Below are 22,529 nucleotides of genomic sequence, written 5' to 3'. Positions count from 1 at the left end.
TAGAGTAGTGAAGAAAATGCATCTCTGCTAGCTGAATTAAGCACTCTGTGGTCTGAAACTTCAATTACAGTATGTGTGTGTTTACGAAGAAGTAATTCCCATTATGTTCAGTGGGGCTTACTCCGAAGAAGGAAGCATAGGATCACAGCCTAACTACAATCCTCAGTATGTTTACTTAGAAATAAATCTATTTTCAAGAACGTGGGCACAGGATTACATCCTAAAGGTTGTTAATGTTAACCCAGAGATTCACACAGCCCATAGTTCCTTTAAAGCAGCTTAAATGTATGTGCCCCTGCCTTTAAAGTAACACTTTTGCACAATGCACCTGTTTGGTTTTCTTTTGTTTTGTTTTCAAACTTACAAACTATTTGCCTTGACTTTCTTGCAGTATTTGGTGTGTAAAAGGAAGCTGGAAAGTAAGAAGGAAGCACTGCTAATTCTTTCCAAAGAGCTGGACACATGTCAGCAAGAAAGAGACCAGTACAAGCTTATGGCTAATCAGCTACGGGAAAAGCACCAATCACTGAAAAAGAAATACCGGGAACTGATTGTATGTAGCTGGGTTGATAACTTTCTGTTAATATCTGCTTATATTAAATCCTTTACTTCTTATATTGCATTGTGCATTATTAACCATTTCCTTGTAATCCTTTTAGTTCTGTGTTCATGATGTTGTTTTTCTTCATTTTTCTTTATTTTAATTCTTAATTATGTATTCACTATTATTTAAGCACTAATGGGAACAGCTTCTACCTTACAGTCTAAACCATGGGTAGGCAAACTAAGGCCCAGGAGCCAGAGCTGGCCCAATCCCCTTCTAAATCCAGCCCGCGGATGGTCCAGGAATCAGCGTGTTTTTACATGAGTAGAATGTGGCCTTTTATTTAAAATGCATCTCTGGGTTATTTGTGGGGCATAGGAATTCGTTCATTATTTTTTTTCAAAATATAGTCCGGCCCCCCACAAGGTCTGAGGGACAGTGGACCGGCCCCCTGCTGAATGAGTTTGCTGACCCCTCATCTAAACCTCTTAGTGCTTTGATTGCAGTACTGCAGTGCTTCATTAAATTACTTTTTCAAGCAAACTAGATTACTTTATAAAGTTCTGTTATTTTTCCAGTGACATGTAAACTCCCTTCTTGTAGGACGGGGACCCATCTCTTCCTCCTGAAAAAAGAAAGCAGGTAGGTTTCATTTCTGCCTGCATGCACATATAACTTATTGCTCTATATTGTTGGTCTTTTTTAAAAAATATTGCTAAACTATGTTATTTTGATTCTACTAATTAATTTACTCACTTTATATTTCAAACCTGTATCCCATTGGACCCTCAAGGCGGTTTGCTGAAAGTCCATATAAAGCAAAGTAAACCTGCATATCAACAATGAAAGTTCAAACAGATGCCTGTGACACCCGCTATCCAGTCGGTGGCCAGGATTGATTCAGCTGATTGATCTGACTTGATGGATGCCCTCTGCATGCATCCCCGCTCCTGAAGCTGTGTGCTCAATGGAAAAGGGATGTCATCCTAGCAGGACCTCCCCAATGATGAGGTGGAGATACAGCCCCTTCAGGCAGTGAAAGCCCCAAGATGGTCTCCTGTGGGCACCCCACCTGCTCTGCCATTGCCGGAATAGGCACCAACTTCCACTGAGATCTTGTGGTGAAAGTGGCAGGAAGGGTACTTCCTGTTTTGTGCCGCCACTGGGCAAGGCTCTCTTAAGGAGACATTACAAAGCCTTGCTGTTGGATAGGAAGGGGGAGATTCAGCAAAAGGAGAAGCCTTTGCTGAATTTCCCCCCTCCACCCAGCAGGTTGGCAAGGCTTTGCAATGGCTTTGCCTTGAGGGGAAGCCATTGCAGAGTCTCACAGGTCTCTCCCCCCCCCATCACAAGGATGGCATCAGTGCATTTTGTCTTATGGCAAAATGCCTCAAGCTACCCCTGCTATCATCCCAGAAAGGAGTGTACCGTTTTTGAATCAGGAGTATATCAGAGCTGTAGTGTCTCCTGCTTCCAAGACGCTGCTTTCTCATGAATATCCTGTGCAATCATCCCCTCTGCAAACTGTTCCATACTTCTTAGTACTAGTTTCCCAAGTTGTGGTCCATAAACCATCATTGGTTTGCAGGTGTCAATCAGGTGGTCCACAGCGTATCCACCTTATATATTCATACTGATTTTAATTTATTTTATTGCTTCCTTTATTTCTCATATTGTAATTTTGTAACAATTTGATTTCCATAGAATTCAGATTGTTATACAATAAAACACGTTAAAAGAAGTAATAAACATACAATTAAAAGCCACACAGCGTCTAATGCAGTGTGTTACAGTTGCTAGAATAAGAAGAAGAATCATTAAATGGTCCGCCTTAGTACTTTTCAAGCACTCCGCCAGGAAAAAGTTGGGAACCACCAGTCTAGTAAAAGAGAAATTCTGAATCTGGTTTGCCACAATCTAAACTGTAACTAACAAGTAGTGCAAACACTTCTATCAACAGTGAGAGGGAAATTGAAGGTGCCCTCTGTTGAAGTAGATTAGAGGATAGCAATGGCATATTGTCAGTTTTTTAGGCATACTAGAATTAGTAGGTCAACAGTTTTCAGTGCCTTCATTCCCAATCCTTCCCCCTTAAAACCCAAACATTGTGATGGAAATGTATGCTTTGGGTTGTCACATCTTTAAAATATTTAAAAGCATTCCATTTGAAAATAATTTTCAAGTAAAGCTTTGAATTCATTTGACTATAATATTTTCAATTAGAAAATTAATCAAAAATGGTTTATAGGGCTAAGGAGAAGTGTTGTGCCACAAATTCCCTTCTCCATTTTTTATCATGTGCCTTGATGCAAGGGTTGTTTGTTAAAGCCACCATTTTCATTGGATCTAGGAAAGAGAAGGATATGTTGTGTCATAACTGAAAATTGTGGTTTAAGTTCCAGTTACAATCCTAATTCAGAATGGTATCTCCCTATACCAAGGAATCTTTCACCAGCTTCTGGATTGCAATACTAATTAGAGTTTGGGAAAGCAATAGTTTCTGGCCAGCAGGAAGGGGCAGAAAAATAATTTGCAGCCTGTTTTTATCTGGGACACCGAGGACGTGTTGGAACTGGGCACGCAGAAGATGAAGCACATCTATGTGCTGGCAGTTGGATTTAGAGTGTGTGGAGTTGCTTTCTACCATGGGGGTCTCTATTTATATTTATACACTGCTTGCTTGTAAAACAAAAACCATCCAAGTGGCTTACAAAAAATAAAACAGTAAAATCAAGAAAAAAGTCACAACCCTATTTAAAACATACAACAGTTAAAATACTAAACAGATGAAAATTACCCCAACTTGCTAAGCATCAGGTCGTGTTTAGAATTTGCTCTGCTTGCATATATGTAAATAAAGCAAATAGTTATGGTGTCCTTACAAACACCCTAGTTCAGGGGTAGGCAACCTAAGGCCCAGGCGCCAGATGCGGCCCAATCGCCTTCTCAGTCTGGCCTGCAGATGGTCTGGGAATCAGCGTGTTTTTACATGAGTAGAATGTGTCCTTTTATGTAAAATGCATCTCTGGGTTATTTGTGGGGCCTGCCTGGTGTTTTTACATGAGTAGAATGTGTGCTTTTACAGTGGTACCTCGGGTTACAGATGCTTCAGGTTACAGACGCTTCAGGTTACAGACTCGGCTAACCCAGAACTTGTACCTCGGGTTAAGAACTTTGCTTCAGGATGAGAACAGAAATCGCGCAGCAGCGGGAGGCCCCATTAGCTAAAGTGGTACCTCAGGTTAAGAACAGTTTCAGGTTAAGAATGGACCTCCGGAACGAATTAAGTTCTTAACCCGAGGTACCACTGTATTTAAAATGCATCTCTGGGTTTTTTGCAGGGCATAGGAATTCATTCATCTGAAAGCAGCCTTGTTTAGGGAAGCTTTTAATGTTTAATAGATTATTGTATTTAAACATTCTTTTGGAAGCTGCCCAGAGTGGCTTGGGAAACCCAGCCAGATGGGCGGGGTATATATATTCTTCTTCTTCTTTCTTCTTCTTTTCTTCTTCTTCTTCTTCTTCTTCTTCTTCTTCTTCTTCACACACACCCGATGGTGGACTGGCCCATGGCTGAAAAAGGTTGCTGACTCCTGCCCTAGGTGCTCCAACAAAGGAGGCCCTGGAGCACATCATTGTTCCAGGAGGGGGGAATGCAGAACAATAACTTGGGTCTATCCTCACTTTCATTCCTTTTTTAATTCTAGTCTGAAAACATTCTTAGAAATGTTCAAAGCTGGAAACTTGTTTTACAAAACTTTGCCTGGTTCTTCTTACTATGCATCACCTCCTTAGTGTTGTTTGGGCACTTCGTTAAACAAAGTGTTAGTATTTCTTTGGTGAATCGTATTTATTATAAAATCCGATGGTGAGCTTACTTTCCCTCCAATACACATCGGCTTGATGGTGCATTTTGTTGGAAATATCCTTGCAAGAGCTCCAAAAGCATTTTATTTGTGTGGAAAGACTGTGACAGGTATCCTTCATCACTTGAAAATTAATGCATGAAAGTTTGTTTCTACAACAAAAATGTAACGCTAGCAGATATCATCAATTTTTGTGGTTGGTGTTGAGCTCTAGGGTCTCTTACTAAGCAAAGCAGGTTTTACTGTATTAAGTTGGGTGCCACAATCATACAAAACCATTGAAGTAGAAATTGCAATAAAAATTGCTATCAATCACACTTCTGAAGTGTACTTGATGTTTCATCAGATTTTTCTACCTGTTCTCCTTTATTCCAGTTGTCTAACTTGAGGTGTGAGCTTAAACACTGGAAAATAATTTAAGCTTCTAAAAGACTTGAGCGTGGTTTGAACATTTCTGTCTAAATGGCTTTCGTACTGTTGTCTCTCAAATTTGCCCCTCTTGTTCCCCCCTTCATCCAAAAACCTAGTTTACAGGGCACGGCTGTGGGATGGGATAACAACTTCTGTGCGCTAACTACGATTTATCTGCAGAGGATTGAGTAGTCTGAAGCAAAATAACTTGTGGCAGGATTTCAAAAGCTGTGTTATAGAAATCGAATTTTAGGGTAGTGGGTGCTTTAGGGAGAATGTTACTTAGGTTACTGGCTTTTTTCTACTTGGGTTGGGAAATGAGAGAATGAATCAAATTGCCATATGGCAAGTGTACTTTGGTTTATTTTGGTTTAACCCTCCCCAAAGTCTTCTCTTCATTGTGCTGACCGAAAAACCTTACTTTTGAAGCTTTATGTGATGGGAACCCTGGAGGGAAAAATACTACTCTGGTTGAGGATGGTTCTGCTTGTAAAGAGGCTTTCAAAGAGCAGCTGCTGCAGATGGCTCCATAGTTCCTCTTGCTTTTGGCAGCTTTTGTCCTGGTGACATTTTTGTGTGTGAAGGAACCTCTTCCATGTTCATCAGTATACAGTCGTACCTTGGAACAGAATCTGTTCCGGAAGTCTGTTCAACTTCCAAAACATTTGGAAACCAAAGCGCGGCTCCTGATTGGCTGTAGGAAACTCCTGCAGCGAATCGGAAGCTGCGCCGGACTTCAGCTCCGAAAATCGTTTTAAAACCAGAACAGTCACTTCCGGGTTTCAATCATTTGGGAGCCGATTTGTTCAGGAGCCATAGTGTTTGAGTTCCAAGGTACGACTGTACTAACACTTTATACTGTTTCATTGGTAAGAGAAAAAATGACTGTTATTCATACTTAATCTAAACACAACCAAGGACTCTTGATTCTTCTATCCTGTTTCCTTGATGCTATGGCTTTTATTTAAACCACTCCATGAACCAAGAACTTGTACATTGAATGCTAATAATGAACCATAAGTTGTAGATCCTACTGCAGATTTATTGTGCTATTTTTGTGATGTACAAATGATATGCAAATCTCATGGAATCCCATAGAACCCCCCAAGGGTCATCTAGCCCAACCCCCTGCAATGCAGGAATCCTGCCCACAACTGTCTCTGGTTATCATTTATTGCTCCTATGATCCCTGCTTATAAAGCCCAATAAAAAGTTACTGAAATAAAAATAATAAAATAAAGGAAATGAAGGTTTTGCAGATGTGCCAGCGGGTAGCTGTTTCAATGCTGCGCCAAACCATAGTTTAATGTGATGTGCACAAAGTGGAACAAGGCTTGGCAAGCGATGGGTTTGTGCACTCCCCCCCCCCACATGGCTAAGAGGAGGTGTTCGGAATTTTCATTTTCAGTTTTGTTTAGTACAGCTTGTTTCATCTGAACTAACTGACTGGTTAGTTACGATGGTTTGTTTGAAGCAAGCCAACTTGATCCATGGTTGAAGTTCCCATTGACTCCTTTGGGTGCTTTCCCCCAAATTCATAGAGCAGATAAAGGCTGCGCAAACCAGTTTGGAACCATAGCAGGAATTGTGTCACATTAGGTACTCCTTTATCAAAGCAGTTTCCAGGAAGTTATAATAGACATTCTAAGGGAAAGCAACAGACAAATAGGTCTTCCACCGTCTATTATTTGTAAATAGGTGTATCTGATAATGTTTCTAAATAACAGCTTTGTGACTTTCTTGCAAGTTACCGGTAATAACAGCTCTTCATACTTACTGGCAGCAGTTGTTTATAAATGATAATAGGTTGACTAAATAACTACAACTGAAAGGAAAATGGCTGTAAATACAACTCCATCCTTTCACTTCCTGAATGAACACTGTTAGCATATACTTTCCATTTTTGGTAACCATGGCCAGCTCCAAAGCAATAGAGGTTAGAAGCAGCTTTGCAAACTGTTGTATGGGGCTAACCATGGTTAGCAAATCACCAGTGGAGATGTTTCACTCTGAAAATGAGAAAGTGGCTGAGATTTGCATGAGAAGCAAAAAGCTGTCCTCATACTTCCACTTGTATAAGAAATTGCACAAGTTGTTCTTTTCTTGCACAGTCTCTAGGAGGCAGAAGATGCCCTTTGCACATTGTAACAAGGCACTTTGTCTCCAGCCTAGTGAGACATGTTTAATGTTCTAGTGCAGTTCCCATTCATTTCAGGGAGCTTTGCCCAGGATAAATTCCCATTGGATTGCACCAATTGATAAGGTGCACTTGTAAGTGAGTGGCGATGTAAATAATACTTCTTTTCATAAACTTCCTCATCTTAATTATGGCCTTGTGATATTTAACCACTGGTCTCAATCCCTTGTAGTAAACAAAGTGTGGCGGGATTTTTCCCTGTGGTATCAAACGATATTTGTGCTGCCATCTGTCTTTGTTTATGTACAAGGTTTATGTGCACACATGGTTGATTTATTTTATTTTTTGCAGTAATTTTAGTTATAGGAATGATGCTTTTTGGCTAATGAAGCGTTTGGTTACCCTCGCCACCAGTCAAACTATATACAAATGTCGCACTGCATAAAGCTTAATGATTTTTCTCAGTCACATCTTCACAATCCAGCTTTTGACTCACTCTTGTTTGATGAAACTTTGCAATTTTCCTAGGCTAATCTTGCCCAACTCCTGAGTGATTCTCGGAATCGAAATAAGCATCTGGGAGATGAAATCAAAGAACTTGAGCAGAGGCTGGGAGAAGTCCAAGGGGACAACAAGGTATTGTACAAGTTGCATCTGAAAGTAAAAAGGTTATAGCTTTTGAAGTAATCTAGTCTCTCATTCAATTTGCATAACTGCAACCAAAGACAGTTTTGCCTGCAGTTTTCCAGATTGTGATCTATTGCTATTTAAATTGGAAGTATCCAAAAAGAATTGATACATCTATGCAACTTTTGCGCTGTTCCTTTCATAGTGCTGTGTATGTGTTTGTAGCAGTTGCTCAGTATTCAAAACTCATAAATCCCAGAATAAAAATAGCAGTCCCTTATATTACAAAAGGGTTTTAATATATTATATAATTATTATGCCACTTTTCTCACAAAAGTGACCCAAAGCAACCTACAAAAGCAATAAAACTAGTGTGAAAAACCCCAATATAAACTTAAAAATACAGATAAAGACAACCCTTCTACACTAACAGAGGTCACAAATACTTGAAACTCTTCAAATTAAGAACCAAAAGCCCAGGTTAAAAGGAAAATGTTGTTTGCTGTACTTGAGCTTTGATCCTTTAAGAGAACCCTTCACATTTTGGTTTGTATGTGCATACGTTTCAGGAGGTCTTAAAACTTCTTCAAAAAGTCATTACACCCCCCCCCCGAGGTTTATCTGTTGACTCTCTAACAACTCATATCCAATTTGTAATCAAGTTCTTAATTGGCAGCTTTTCTACCCTAGTACTGTGTAGAATTCCCCCTCTTCAAACTACTATATCCTTTGCATAATATCATTTTATAGTTGGAGAATTCAAACAGCAGAGCTGATACTTTTGCATATGATGTGATTCGTTTCAAAGATTAAATGAGGAAAATATTAAAATGCAGTTTGCTCTGAGTGTCACAAACATTTCTGATGATACCTGAGAAAGGGTAAGTGGGCTTCCCTGGTTTGTTGTTTTCCTTCTCTCTTGAATGTAAGCAGCACTGGCTCCTGGCTCCATCTAAAGCTAATCTAAGAATTGTAAAGTGGATGAGGCCATAAACTCCCCCACCTGCTCGTTAATCCCCTACTGCAATTTGCAAAATAACTTTCTATATATTGTGATTTAAAAGCCAAATATTTAGAAGCTTGACATACCCTTTATACTGCTGTTTTGAGTTAATCATTGCTGGCTTTCATAGTTTTAATTAGTGTTTCATAAATTATCACTAGAAGGAGAGGCAATCACTTTCTGTTGTGATTTAGTATTTTCTTTTACTAGAAAATTAGTATTTTCAGTAAGTGCAGGCACCATTTTAAAAGGTCCATTATATCAGGAATGCATTCACATTTTGCTGCTTAAAAAGACAGATGGGAGGGTTCAAATATATATATATATTACTTTTTTATTTTAAAATATTGCCTGCTAATCACCACTTTATAAATTCATTCCTAAATTTAGCAGTTTATATGGAACATTACTCTAATTCTGGCACTTGGTATTAAACAAATGCCACTTGTCTGTGTTAAGTAAATATATGAACTCAAATGCATTTAATAATCGTAGCTTTATCCATGTGCAAAGCGTTGAAAACCAGGATTTAATAGTGCAATCCAGAAAGACTAAGGAAAAACAGGATTTTAAAGCAGAACAGCAGCCTTCATGGCTGGACTGACCGGGGCTGATGGGAATTGTAACCTGGAATAGCTGGGGAAAAGGCTTCTCTAGTTCACAGGCAACATAAAGTTCAACAGTTTAATGCTCAAGTAGGGAAAGAGGTGGACATTGCTTCCAATCTGACCTGCAGAGGCTTCCCATCCACACACCCACACCCACTGCCATGTTCCCTGAAGCACTGTCTTTATATAACATATATCAGCCACTGTCTCATCTCCTTCACATCCATGTGATCAGAGCAGAGGCTTTGGCAGAGTTCTCAGCTGCAGGCTCCTATGCCAGGGAAGCAAATATAAGGCATATGGGACAAAGTATCTGGTGTGCAAAGAGGAGATGGTGCTCAAATTATTGTTTTGATGCTGAGAAGGAGAAATGTAAAGAGCCCCTTGTGTCTCAACCTGCAGAGTAGAATGTGGCTGCTGAGCTTAGTTAGTTCAAAATACCCTCCTGTTTAAAATTCTTTGCTGCCATATATATTCCCAACAATATATGGAAGATTAGAGCCAGTAGCCTGGTTCACACGTAGTGAGACACTATGATTTGATTTTGGTTTGTTATAACTAGTTTGAACAAAGCACCGTTTCTCATATTCAGTCTAGCAAGAAACCGGTTTGTACCAAACTGCAATAGGAAGATTTAAACTTCCTCCCCTCATGCATAAAGAAGGATGGTACAGGGTTGAGGCTCATTTTGATGCAGTTGCTTATTTCTGTGAGTTGTTTGAGGATAAAATTGCTTGTTTCTGCTGGGACCTCAGCTCCATTGTTATAGCAGATGAATTGCAAGAAGGGTCCAGATCACTGTCTAGTCTAGTTGTGTTGATGTGAATAAGGCAGTTGGTTTGATCTGGGACACCACGTACTCTTGATCTTTGCCCATTACGGCTTAATAAAACTAGTAAGGAAGGGATGGCTGGCTGGGCCAGGGAGGTGATAAATGTCTCTTTGCAGGAGGATGAGGTGCCTGACTGCCTAAAGGAGGCAGTGGTAAGATCATAACAAACCCTTGCAGAATTAAGAAAACCTAAATAATTCATCATGCAGAATTCATCATCTGAAAGGCTGGACTGGATGAATCCCAAGCCGGAATTAAGATTGCCGGAAGAAATATCAACAACCTCAGATATGCTGATGACACAACCTTGATGGCAGAAAGTGAGGAGGAATTAAAAAACCTTTTAATGAGGGTGAAAGAAGAGAGCGCAAAATATGGTCTGAAACTCAACATGGCCACTGGTCCCATCACCTCCTGGCAAAAAGAAGAAGAAGAAATGGAGGCAGTGTGAGATTTTACTTTCTTGGGTTCCATGATCACTGCAGATGGTGACAGCAGTCACGAAATTAAAAGACGCCTGCTTCTTGGGAGAAAAGCAATAACAAACCTAGACAGCATCTTAAAAAGCACAGACATCACCTTGCCGAAAGGTCCGTATAGTTAAAGCTATGGTTTTCCCAGTAGTGATGTATGGAAGTGAGAGCTGGACCATAAAGAAGGCTGATCGCTGAAGAATTGATGCTTTTGAATTATGGTGCTGGAGGAGACTCTTGAGAGTCCCATGGACTGCAAGAAGATCAAACCTATCCATTCTGAAGGAATTCAGCCCTGAGTGCTCACTGAAAGGACAGATTCTGAAGCTGAGGCTCCAATACTTTGGCCACCTCATGAGAAGAGAAGGAAAAGACCCTGATGTTGGGAAAGATTGAGGGCACAAGGAGAAGGGGATGACAGAGGACGAGATGGTTGGACAGTGTTCTCAAAGCTACCAAACTGCAGAAGGAAGTGGAACACATGAGTGCCTTGCGTGCTGTGGTCCAAGGGTCATGAAGAGTCGGACATGACTAAACAACTAAACAACAACAACAAATAACTACCAGCAGATTGCTAATGACCCTTCTTGAGTTCTTGAGTACTTGATTGTGGGCAGATCCCAGCTTTCTTGGAAAACTGATTTTCTAGATCCATTTCAATCTGGGTTTAGGCCTCATTTTGTTTTGTTTGTTTCCTCTCCTACTTGGATGACTGTTTTCAGAGGGTAGTCTTATTTAGCCCTGTGGAGCATTCAGTGGGGTGCCACAAGATTCCATTTTATCCCCCATGCTGCTTAACATCTACATGACACTGCTGAGTTGAGTCATCAGGAGTTTTGGTGTGTATTATGAGCAATATGTATGGCAATGGATGTGGTAAACCAACATCTGGCCTTGGCAGTGAGCCAACAAACTGAAGCTTATTCCAGATCAGACTGAGTCACTGTTAGTGGGTTTTTCCTAGACCACATGGGCAGGGCAGGACCTGCTTTGAATGGGAGCTTACATTCCCTCTGAAGGTGCAGGTGCATAGCTTAGGAATACTACTATGTGGTGGTGCAAAGTGCCTTCCTTCCATCATTCATTCATTCAGTCAGTCAGTCAGTCATTATATTTGTATGGTGCTTTACTGCACAGAAAAAAATTACGCTCAATGCAGCTTGCAACAAAGAAAACAGGAATAAATTTCAAACAAACACTACAAAAACAATTTCGTAATAACAACAAAGCAATAACGTAATAACAATTTCATAATAACATCGCCAAACAATAGCAAATATAATAACATACGAACAACCACATTTGATACTATAAATATAACAAGGCTAATTATTGACATGCATCATCCATTAGCAAAATAACAAGGGAAGTTCACAGTTTCACCATATTCCTAGAAGCCCTCCTGCCATGATGTTGCTGGTGGCCAACTATGCCCCTATCTGGACAGAGAGAGCCTAGCTTCTGTTGTTTATGCTCTAACCTCTAGTTAAGATTATTGCAATGTGTTAAACATGGAGTTTTCTTTGAAGACGGTTTTGAAACAGCAGCTGGTGCAGAATTCAGTGGCCAGGTTGCTGAATGGGACAATACGGCAGGAATCCATTGGCAATCAATTAGTTACTGAACTCAATTCAAAGCATTGATTTTGACCTATAAAGACTCAAGGACTTTATACCACAAGGACCACCACACTCCTTGACAACCAACCCTGAACTTGTGTTTCTCATCTGATGCCCTTCTCCTTCTCCAAAGAATGTGTGGAAGTTGGCAACAAGAGAATGGTGTTCAGTGGTAACTTTCTGCTTGTGAATTGCTTTCCCATGGAGGCATACCTGACTCACCGTTATCTTTTTTAGGACCCAGGAGAAAACATTTTTATTCACTTAGGCTTTAGAGCCTTAACTTAGAGGGTATTGGGTATATACGTGGCCTCTTTTTTGCTCATCTTTTTAGTGAGGTAGATTGAGTTAGATCTGCCCTTTTATATATTACGGATGGGCACCTTAGGTTCCTATTATTGTTTTTATATTTAGTTTTAATGTTTCTGTTTTTGTGAAAAAGCAACTAATAAATAATACAATAACAACAACAATAGGAAACCATTGTTTCCCAATAGGTCTGAACAAGATTAATGTTTTAGCTTACAGTGGCTAAATTTATCATAGGCCTGCTGTGCAGCACTTTTATAGAATTAAACGAAAAACATGTAATGTTCAGTAATGAATTGCTTTCTGTGGTGGTAGTTTTAATATTTTGCCAGTATCTCATATGTGCAAGATTTGTGCACGTCTGTTTTTCTCTGCAGAGTGTTCTGTTTAGAAAATCTTTCAAACTGAGATCCCAGCATGAGTTAAAACCTTGTTTGTTTACATTGGCATTAATCCTCAAGCTGAAACGCAGTGATGCCCCATTTGCATTCATGGATTCAACTCTAAGGATTGTAGCTAGGAGCTGGGTCTGCACATCACAGTAAGCCATAAACCATGGCTTACTGTGCATGAGTGAAGAATATCCACTTCGCTCCTTCCCACTCCATGATCTGCAGCCAACAAACCACAAACTGTAGCCAAGTTTTGTTCTTGTCTGACTGTACTGCTGATTGTAGTTTGTTGGAGCAAAAGAAATTACAACCCCTGGTTTGGATATCATATAAGGTAGGGATCATTTCCTCCCAGCATACTAGCAGAGAGGAGACAAAAAAACCCCCAGATAGAAGTGTTCACAGCAAACCATAGTTATGTGCAAACTGGGCTGTATCTTGTTCTTTCTTTTCTGAACTATGTATAAGAACCCAAAGCCAGTAAACTTCGGAAGGGAAAGCAGTGTGGTCTTGCGTCTTGGCACAAATCTTTTTATTTACATGTTTATAGACAGGAGGACAAATGGATGAGAAGCAGCTGTCAGCATCGACAGTGCTTGCCCAAGGCAAAACCCACAAAGCTTTTAGACTTCCACAACCTCTGAATACTTGAGTGCTTCCAGCTTGTATAAAACTGCCTGTTTTATTTTCACCTTTAGCTTTTGCTATCTAATCTTAATTCATTTATTTGAGGCTTTGCAGACGAAAAAGTAAAAGGCTTTGTTATTAGTGATGAAATCTGATGTCAGTAGTGTGAAATCCCAGGGAGGGATAGCCTTTTGACTGCTTAAAATAATGATCAATGTGCTCCTTTCCTGGGTTGGAAGGGCGCACACAGGCTCCAAAAAGTAAAAGAATATAAAAGAAAAAATCTGCTTCAGTGGAGGCCAGATATCTGCCTGAGCAGATGGGAGGCTACTGCCACCAACCTTCACACTCAGGGCAACTTGTTGAGGACCACAAAACAGGGTGCTAAGGTGGTAGAACTGGGCCAGTTGCAGATCCACTGGATCTATGCCATCCCATTGCCAGATGAATGCCCAATTTGGACCCCTCTCCTGTGCAGCTGAAGTTTCTAGATGATGGCCGTGTTGTGTCTCCACTGTCAGACTTGCTGGGAATTGCAAGTGTTCTGTATGTGAGCTTACCTTGGACCTCTGGTTGGCCACTGTGAGCAGGATCCTGGACTAGATGGGCCGTTGGCCTGATCCAGCAGGCTCTTCTTATGTTTTTACGGGGGAAGCATTTTAAAATGTGTTCCTTGAACCATTGGGTTCAGCAAAGCGAGCCCCGCTGCGCTGGCAGATTGTTAATTTTGTTGGAGTATTAGACAAAAGCACTGTAATAATAATTAAAGCATGCACACTCCCCGAAGAACAATTTCTGTATCGTTTTGATAGTTGTGCTTCTATCTGTTCCAAAGTGAATGCCCAGATGGTCTCTGCCAGTGTCACCTCTGGCAAGAGATGAGCAAACAGCTGCTTTTGCAGCCTGAAAAGATGCTTTATGGATGAACTCTGCCTGGATGTGTGATTCATACAGTTGTTTTTCCCCAAGCAAACTGGGCCATAGGGGCGGGAGGAGGAGGGGAAATACTTCAGTAGACATATCTATCAATAGGAGCAGAGGCATGGTTTTTACAGGGTTTGGGGGGACTTTAAGTTGTGCAGTTGCTTAAAAATACTTAATAATAACTAACTGAGAACTGAGTGAGGAATGTGCTTTAGCCAATGACCTTTTTGGTTGTGGCCAAAAAACCCAAGTTCAAGTGGATTAAGTACAAAAGCAAATTAATTACGTAATGTTCTTTAAAAAACAACCTAGGCTTTTCATTTATTTGGTGCATCTCAAGTGTTACAAAGCACCCAAAAACATTTTCTGGCAATCTGTTTGAAGAATTTGCAACAGCAGTTGACAGAATTGTGGTGACATGCACACACTGCAGTTTGCAAGTTGAGTTCTAAGGCTGTTTATTTTTGTGACCGATCACAATCTCTTATCAGGCCTGACACACACCACCAGAACTGCTCCTGGATGCAGCTTGCCTGAGGTTTAAAGGTATCTTTGTTTCATGCCACCATGGACAGAATGTGCCTTTTGGACAATAAATGCAAAATAAGAAAGAAAGAAAAGTGTTTCCACTATTTCTGACTAGAAGATAGGAAAAGGTGGAGTTTTCTGGAAGAACTGCTCAATATTTCTGAGTCACCAGTAGTGGAAATATTATTTTAAGTAGGAGTGGCAGATTGTTTTAGGGGAGTGGTGTGTTCCCTTCCGTTGTGGAAGCAATGCTTGGAAACATTAAATAATTTATTGTGCTTTTAATACAAGAGAACTGCATCTTAGTTTACTTTCCAGCTTCTTTTCTCTGCTTGTGGACACATCTCTTCAGTTCTGATGATTTGGTTTTTCCTCTTCCCCATCTCTTAAAGGAGCCTTACCTTCACGGTGAAAAAAAAAGATAAACAGAAGCAGTGACCACAGCTTACTGGGAGAAGCTTACAAGGGTTCCCCTTTTAACTAGGATTTAAAACCACATTTTAATGTTGGCTTTTTTTTATCTTAATCCATTTGGAGCCCTACCCAAAAAAAGTTTTCTTTATCTGCAGTTAAGATGGACATTCACTTGAGGAAGGTGAAATGTGCAGGTGGGGGTTGCAGAATTCCATGGTTGATTTCTGGCATCACCTTTGAAGTTAGAAGGCAGCCAGCATTGCATATACACCAGAGCACAGCTTCTATCTTTTGTGTTCTTTCTTCTTCACAGTTTCTTCTAATTTTAAGCAAAGATTTGCTTTAGATATACCCATTCCAGCTTGAGTCCCCTGAAAGCTAAAGGGTAAAGGTAAAGGGACCCCTGACCGTTAGGTCCAGTTGCGGACGACTCTGGGGTTGCGGTTCTCATCTCGCTTTACTGGCTGAGGGAGCCGGCGTATAGCCGGCGAACCAGAGCAGCGCACGGAAACACCATTTACCTTCCCGCCAAAGCAGTACCTATTTATCTACTTGCACTTTGACGTGCTTTCGAACTGCTAGGTTGGCAGGAGCAGGGACCGAGCAACAGGAGCTCACCCCGTTGCAGGGATTCGAACCACCGACCTTCTGATCGGCAAGCGCTAGGCTCTGTGGTTTAGACCACAGCGCCACCCGCGTCCCCCCTGAAAGCTACCAAGCAGCAAAAATTTACTGAGCAGGAAATAATAATTAGCCGCCCTTCACCCTAAGGTCCTAGAGCAGGTTACAGCATTAAAACACAATATTAAAATCAGTTTGAAACAACTTATAATCACAGAAATAAGGTGGGTTCTAAAATATATACATCTCAAGTGTCAAAAGCCAGAGGTGCATTTTCAGCATTCACCAGGAATTGTATACTAAAGTTGCCAGACACACCTCTGTGAGGAGGCATTTCCACAGCTTAGGGGCTTTCACAGAGAATGCCAACCCTCTAATCCCAAGCCTCTTGAGAGTGGAGGAACTAGTAAGAGAGCACTCTCTGCTGATCTCATAACCCAAGAGGGTCTGTAAGGAAGGAGGTGGTCTTTCAGATATTTGGGGCCTGAGTCATTTAGGGATTTAAACAATAACATGAGCACTTTGATTTGGGCCCAGAAACAAACTGGCAACCAGTGCAGCTATTTTAAAATGGGTTATATGATTTCTAAATGGAACCCCAGCCTCTAAACTTGCTGCTGTGTTATGGACCAGTTGAAGTTTCCAAGTTATCCTCAAGGACAGCTCCACGTAGAGCACATTGCAACAATCTAATCTGGAAGTTACTAGAGCATGGATTACAGTGACCAAAAGGGGCCACTTCCCAGATCTGAGAACCTGGGTGCGCATAACACCCTTTGTCTTTTCAGGATTCAGCTTCAGTTTATTGGCTAACATTCAAGCCATCAGTGCCTCCAAGCACTGGTCTAACACCTATCCTGATTCAGATGAAAAGAACACAGAGAGAGACCTCAATAAATGTCATCCAAACAGTCTACAAAAACAGTACATGTGAGTGTACTGCAGTACTCCAATCTAGATGTAACTAAGGCATGCAGGAATGTGGCTAGGCCTATCCTATTTGGGAAAAGGTGCAGCTGGTTTACCAGTCTAGGCTTAGCAAAGATTCTCCTGGCTACATCTGCCACCTTGGAAATCCAGGAGGAGCATGGGATCCAAAATCCTGGTTGTAGTTGCTTCACTCTTATGTTGTTTCCCTTACATTCAAGATGTTCACAATCGTGCATAAGAAAAAGAACCAGAAACACAAGTATCATATCATTATCCATAATAATTATGAACTCAGTTTTCTGAGTGTTGGTCCATAGCTGAAACAGCACTGTGCACGTTCAAGAAGGAAGTGTGATCAGGGTTGGAAGATCCCCAAGGTTCGCATCAGTACAAAAAGCTTAGGGAAAAACCCTAAGGGATGGACCCCCCATAAGGTGGTTGACTGTTGAATTGGGGGGGGGGGGTTGGACATGGAAGAACAACACCAGATCTGATCCACAAACGACTAAAGAGATCACCTTACCAGAATTTCATTTGCAATACAGCTACTTTTAAGGCTCCTGCTATCAGATTGAAACTTAGGGGCTTGATTCTTTGCCGACCAGCTTCTCTTAGTCCTCTTTCCAACCATCTTCCATTCATGTCTTTATTATTAGTAAAAAAGAACAAACAAATTAAATAGTGCTTAAAAACATACACATTATAACATTTTCCTCCTCTTCCCCATTTTTTGCTGGCTGGGGATGCAAAAACAGCCCAATTTGCCAAAATGAAAGCAACATGGGGGTCAATGCCTCATTGAGGCCTGCAAGTCAGTCACCCTGTGGAGCTTGTCAAATGAAGAATAGCAGCCACAGCAGCATGGGCTTAATGGGGCTGAAGCAGAGGGATCGCGGGTCATTTGCATCAGCAATATTTTAATTGGCCCATAGGTACTTAAGTGATTGGCATTCTGAAATTGCTTTAGGTAGCCTTAATATGTGATGCTCAATTTCAGAAGAGTGATCTTCTATTTCATGAAATATAATGATGTGCATTAATTCTGTAGCGCAGCTGCAAAATGTTAAGTCATGGGAGTTTTCACTGCAGATTTCTCATGCCTCTGCGTCAATTCTACAAATTGGACCACTGAGATGTAATTCTTTCTCTCTCCCAGCAATGCAGAATGTGGAGGGGGAGGGTTGGAGTTAAATAGTTGCATCCACTATGGCCTCATCATCTTGTAGGTAACTTGCACTCTTTATTTTCACTTCTCAAAACATTTTTTGACAGTAGCTTTGAAAACGGTTGGCTCTGAATTGAGTTCACGCTAGTTTTAATACTTGCGTGGAGATCACATAAACACCGGTGACATATTTTGGTTTTTCATATTGGGCACATCTTGCCTGACACAGGCATTGATGAGGGTTTTTTTTTTAATTGCAGTAGTATTTGGAATTCTGATTGTAAATAACAGATTGCTGTGTCTGAAGCATTGAACAAAGCTGTACAAAAGGCAATCCCAGATTGAGGACATCATTCACTGAAATTAGGTACTCGGTGGAACTTAGTTCTGAGTTAAGGGTAGCAGGTGGTGCTGTGGTCTAAATTACTAAGCCTCTTGGGCTTGCCAATCGGAAGGTCGGTGGTTCTAATGTGCGCAATGGGAAGAGCTCCTGTTGCTCTATCCCAGCTCCTGCCAACCTGGCAGTTCGCAAGCATACCAATGCGAGTAGATAAATCGATACCGCTGTGGAAGAAAGGTAAACGGCATTTCCATTTTCTCTGGCACTCATCATGGTGTCCCGTTGTGCCAGAAGGAGTTTAGTCATGCTGGCCACATGACTCGGAAAGCTGTCTGTGGACAAACGCCAGCTCCCTCGGCCTGAAGTGAGATAACCATCCACAGGGCGTTTACCTTTATATTTTAGGCTGTAGGTATTTTTTAAAAGTAGTAATATGGATAGATTATTGTTAGGGAAGTTCAAGAAAATAATTCTATGATCTAGATTTGTGTTTAATTGTTATTCTCATAATTGTCCTCCAGCTAAAACTGAAAGAAAGCCTGAGGGCTATTTGAGACATAACACACTGACAAACACATAAGTGTGTAAGTGTTCTAGATTCAGGTAGGTAGCCATGTTGGTCTGGCGCAGTCAAAATACATATATATATATATAATTTAAATGTCCACTAGCACCTTAGAGACCAACTAAGTTTGTTCTTGGTATAAGCTTTCGTGTTCATGCACACTTCTTCAGATACTCTGAAGCAGAACTCACCATACCCTTATATATAGTTGGGAGGGTGGGGTGGGGTTTTTTCTCAGGAGGGTAGGAGGAGATGGGTGATTGACCCAATGGGTATGGTCTAAGTGTGTGTAAGTGCAGGGAAGGGTACATGGATGAGAATTGCCTTAATCAGGGGAGGGGAATCTGTAGCGCTCCAGGTGTTGCTGAACTACAACTCCCATCATTCCTGGGATGATGGCCTGGGCTGATGGGAATTGTTGTTTAGAAACATCTGGAGAGCTGCAGGTTGCCACCTCTGGCCTAACCCTCAAACTGAATCTATTCTCCCCAAGTGCTTTACTTGTAGTCAGGCTTGCTTCTGTTACCGTAACTCACCTGAGGGGAAAATGGGGGGCGGGGGGGGGGGGGCGGGCAAGGAAGATTTGAATAGGGAAGTTGTAAGTGGTGAGAAGATTGCCCCTCACGTGTTCACACATTTGTTATGAAACAGGACTCACAGACACTGATCGGTATCATTATCATATGTTTCCATATCCTGTTCTTCTGTTGATGTGCTCACATAACCTAATAGCACAAATAAAAGAAAGTCCAATAATAAAATAAGTGCTAAAACAAAAACAACAATATTACACGTGCTTTGTACATATTGGAGACAGATTTGGGTTTAAACATACTGTTCTGCTTCCACTACAACAGTGAGAAAAAGGGAAATTTAGGGGCAAAACTAAGTAGTTCATGCATGGATGTGCATTGATTCATCACAGCAGAACATATGAACTGTCACAATGGAAAAAGGATTTTGTATGAGACGATATTAAAGCTATTCCTTCGGTCTATGATTGATACTCTGCCCATGGAAGCATTGCTCGATGTTACCTAATGGGACAGACTTAACCACCTAGCAGTCTTCTTTGTATGGTAGATGAACAGGTGAGCATACTCCTTCAGTGCACCATATGGTAATGTATGAGGCTGTACCTGCGTACACCTGATTTGCATCTAGCTTCTTCCATTTGAGGTGAGATAACTGCACCCAGGCCTCCGCGCACCCCCTTAAGTGTAGTACAGAGTTATGCAATGCTCACTTACTCTTCTACTAACCAAAGAGGATAGCTGGCCAGATAAATGTGTCTGATGGCATATATGGATAGCACACAGGTCAAGAGCCCATTGTGGGGGAGGTGGCAGCTGTGATTGGCTGCAGCTACCTGTTAAATGCATAGTTGGTGGAAAACCTAGGTTTATCTCTGTATATGTGAAGCATCCCTTATACTTCCTTCATTAGGTAAAGGTAAAGGGACCCCTGACCATCAGGTCCAGTCGTGTCCGACTCTGGGGTTGCGGCGCTCATCTCGCTCTATAGGCCGAGGGAGCCGGCGTTTGTCCGCAGACAGCTTCCGGGTCATGTGGCCAGCATGACAAAGTCGCTTCTGGTGAACCAGAGCAGCGCACGGAAACGCCGTTTACCTTCCCGCTGGAGCGGTCCCTATTTATCTACCTACTTGCACTTTGATGTGCTTTTGAACTGCTAGGTGGGCAGGAGCTGGGACCGAGCAATGGGAGCTCACCCCGTGGCAGGGATTCGAACTGCCGACCTTCTGATCAGCAAGCCCTAGGCTCTGTGGTTTAACCCACAGCGCCACCTGGGTCCTTCATTAATCCTCATTAAACTGTCTAAATTCAAGCACTAACTTGCTGGTGTTTGTTTCAGCTCCTTAGGATGACAATAGCTAAACAAAGACTCGGAGATGAGGAGGTTGGGGCACGCCACTTCGCACCACATGAGCGTGAAGACCTTGTCCAGCAATTGGAGAAAGCACGAGAACAAGTACTTACCAATGAGCATGGCTTATAATTGTACATCTATTCCTGGTACCTCCAGAATATATTTTTGGATCTTGAGTTGTTTGTAGGGCAGAAGTAAAAACATACAAAGAGACCTGCTGTATCAGGCCAGGCACCACCTCATCTGACATCCAGTGAGGTAAAGGTAGCCCTGACCGTAAGGTCCAGTCGCGGACGACTCTGGGGTTGCGGTGCTCATCTCGCTCTATAGGCCAAAGGAGCCGGTGTTTGTCCGCAGACAGCTTCCAGGTCATGTGGCCAGCATGACTAAGCCGCTTCTGGCAAACCAGAGCAGCACACGGAAACGCCGTTTACCTTTCCGCCGGAGCGGTACCTATTTATCTACTTGCACTGTGACTGTGACGTGCTTTTGAACTGCTAGGTTGGCAGGAGCAGGGACCGAGCAACGGGAGCTCACTCCGACGTGGGGATTCAAACCGGCGACCTTCCGATCGGCAAGCCCTAGGCTCAGTGGTTTAGATCACAGCGCCACCCGTGTCCCATGACATCCAGTTACCCTACAGCATTTAGTTGGATGTTACCCAGAAGCCCACAAGCAAAGCATGAAATCCAAAACCCTCTCCAAATTCCTAAGGGAATTTGTCTAGTTCCTTTCTAACGGCCATTGCTACACCTGGGCTTTTCTTTGGGGACATAATCCAGTTTTAATAGTTAAAAGGGTATGGGGGTGAAATGCTGCCTAAATTCCCCTCCTGCCTATTGCTTCTGCTCAGCCTCCTCCCTTGCCTCAGCAAGGCTCCCTACCATAAGGAGAGATGTAATTTGGTTATTAACTTCTCTTTTTTTAAAGCTTTGCTTGCAGAAACAGGTTCTTTTTTTACATAGGTTAATATAATAGTCAACAGAATACAGTAATGCATTTGAGTTCTGAATTTTTGTCAGATTGAGAGTCTGCAACATGATCTTCAAGCAGCATTGGATGAACTACAGGATGTAAAAGAGGAGCGCTCTTCTTACCAAGATAAATCTGACAGATTAAACCAGGAGCTTAACCATGTTCTTGGAGGACATGTAAACCGCATTATCGATATTGATGCTCTTTGTATGGAGAACAGGTGAGTTTGTTTAGAAATTGTTATAACTTAATCGGGAGAATGGGCCACATAGCATTCACAAGGGTCACCTCAAAACCGAAGTCATTGCTAGTATTTTGCAGTTCTAAATTTTAGTTTAAAAGCAATAAGATACTCCAGAAGACTTTGGAGCCAAATTTGCACTACAAAGAATTAAAAAAATAAAATAAAGCCAGTAACATACCATCAAGTGTAAGAAGCTGTTAAATACTACCACTATTTTTTTTAAGAGCCCCACTCAACTGTTTAAGTATGTGGAAAAGGTGTTTGATAGAATAGTGTGGCAGTTTATCTCAAGGATTAAATTGATTGTCACTAATCTGACTCCTTCAATTTGGGTCAATAAAACAAGGCTAGAGAAATACAGACTCCAGTGAGGTACCTGACAGAGTTTTCCACTGTCACCAATTTTATTCAACATTAAATTTAAAGGGATGGGACTGGCTGGTGGCAAGACCATCATGAACTGAGCCAGGGCTCTGGTGGGCTTGTTT

The 22,529-nt window shown here is 41.5% G+C and overlaps 1 protein-coding gene across 3 annotated transcripts in view; it reads left to right on the top strand.

Moving 5' to 3' along the window:
- The window catches only part of CCDC149 (coiled-coil domain containing 149), a 54,865-nt gene that overhangs the window by 11,384 nt on the left and 20,952 nt on the right, over positions 1–22,529 (top strand). Inside the window, exons 1-5 of one of the 3 annotated variants that reach the window (XM_033160313.1) lie at positions 365–553; positions 1,148–1,186; positions 7,487–7,594; positions 20,808–20,924; positions 21,845–22,017. In XM_033160313.1, coding sequence (XP_033016204.1) covers positions 494–553; positions 1,148–1,186; positions 7,487–7,594; positions 20,808–20,924; positions 21,845–22,017 — 497 coding nt within the window. In that variant the 5' untranslated portion in view covers positions 365–493. Of the gene's footprint in view, positions 1–364; positions 554–1,147; positions 1,187–7,486; positions 7,595–20,807; positions 20,925–21,844; positions 22,018–22,529 lie in introns of those variants that run through there. The other 2 variants (XM_033160312.1, XM_033160311.1) reach the window with 2 other exon arrangements.

Source organism: Lacerta agilis, chromosome 9, assembly GCF_009819535.1.
Source record: "Lacerta agilis isolate rLacAgi1 chromosome 9, rLacAgi1.pri, whole genome shotgun sequence".
Classification (NCBI taxonomy): domain Eukaryota; kingdom Metazoa; phylum Chordata; class Lepidosauria; order Squamata; family Lacertidae; genus Lacerta; species Lacerta agilis.
The sequence above is the reverse complement of the archived record's forward strand: the minus strand, read 5'-3'. Positions and strand labels throughout refer to the sequence as shown.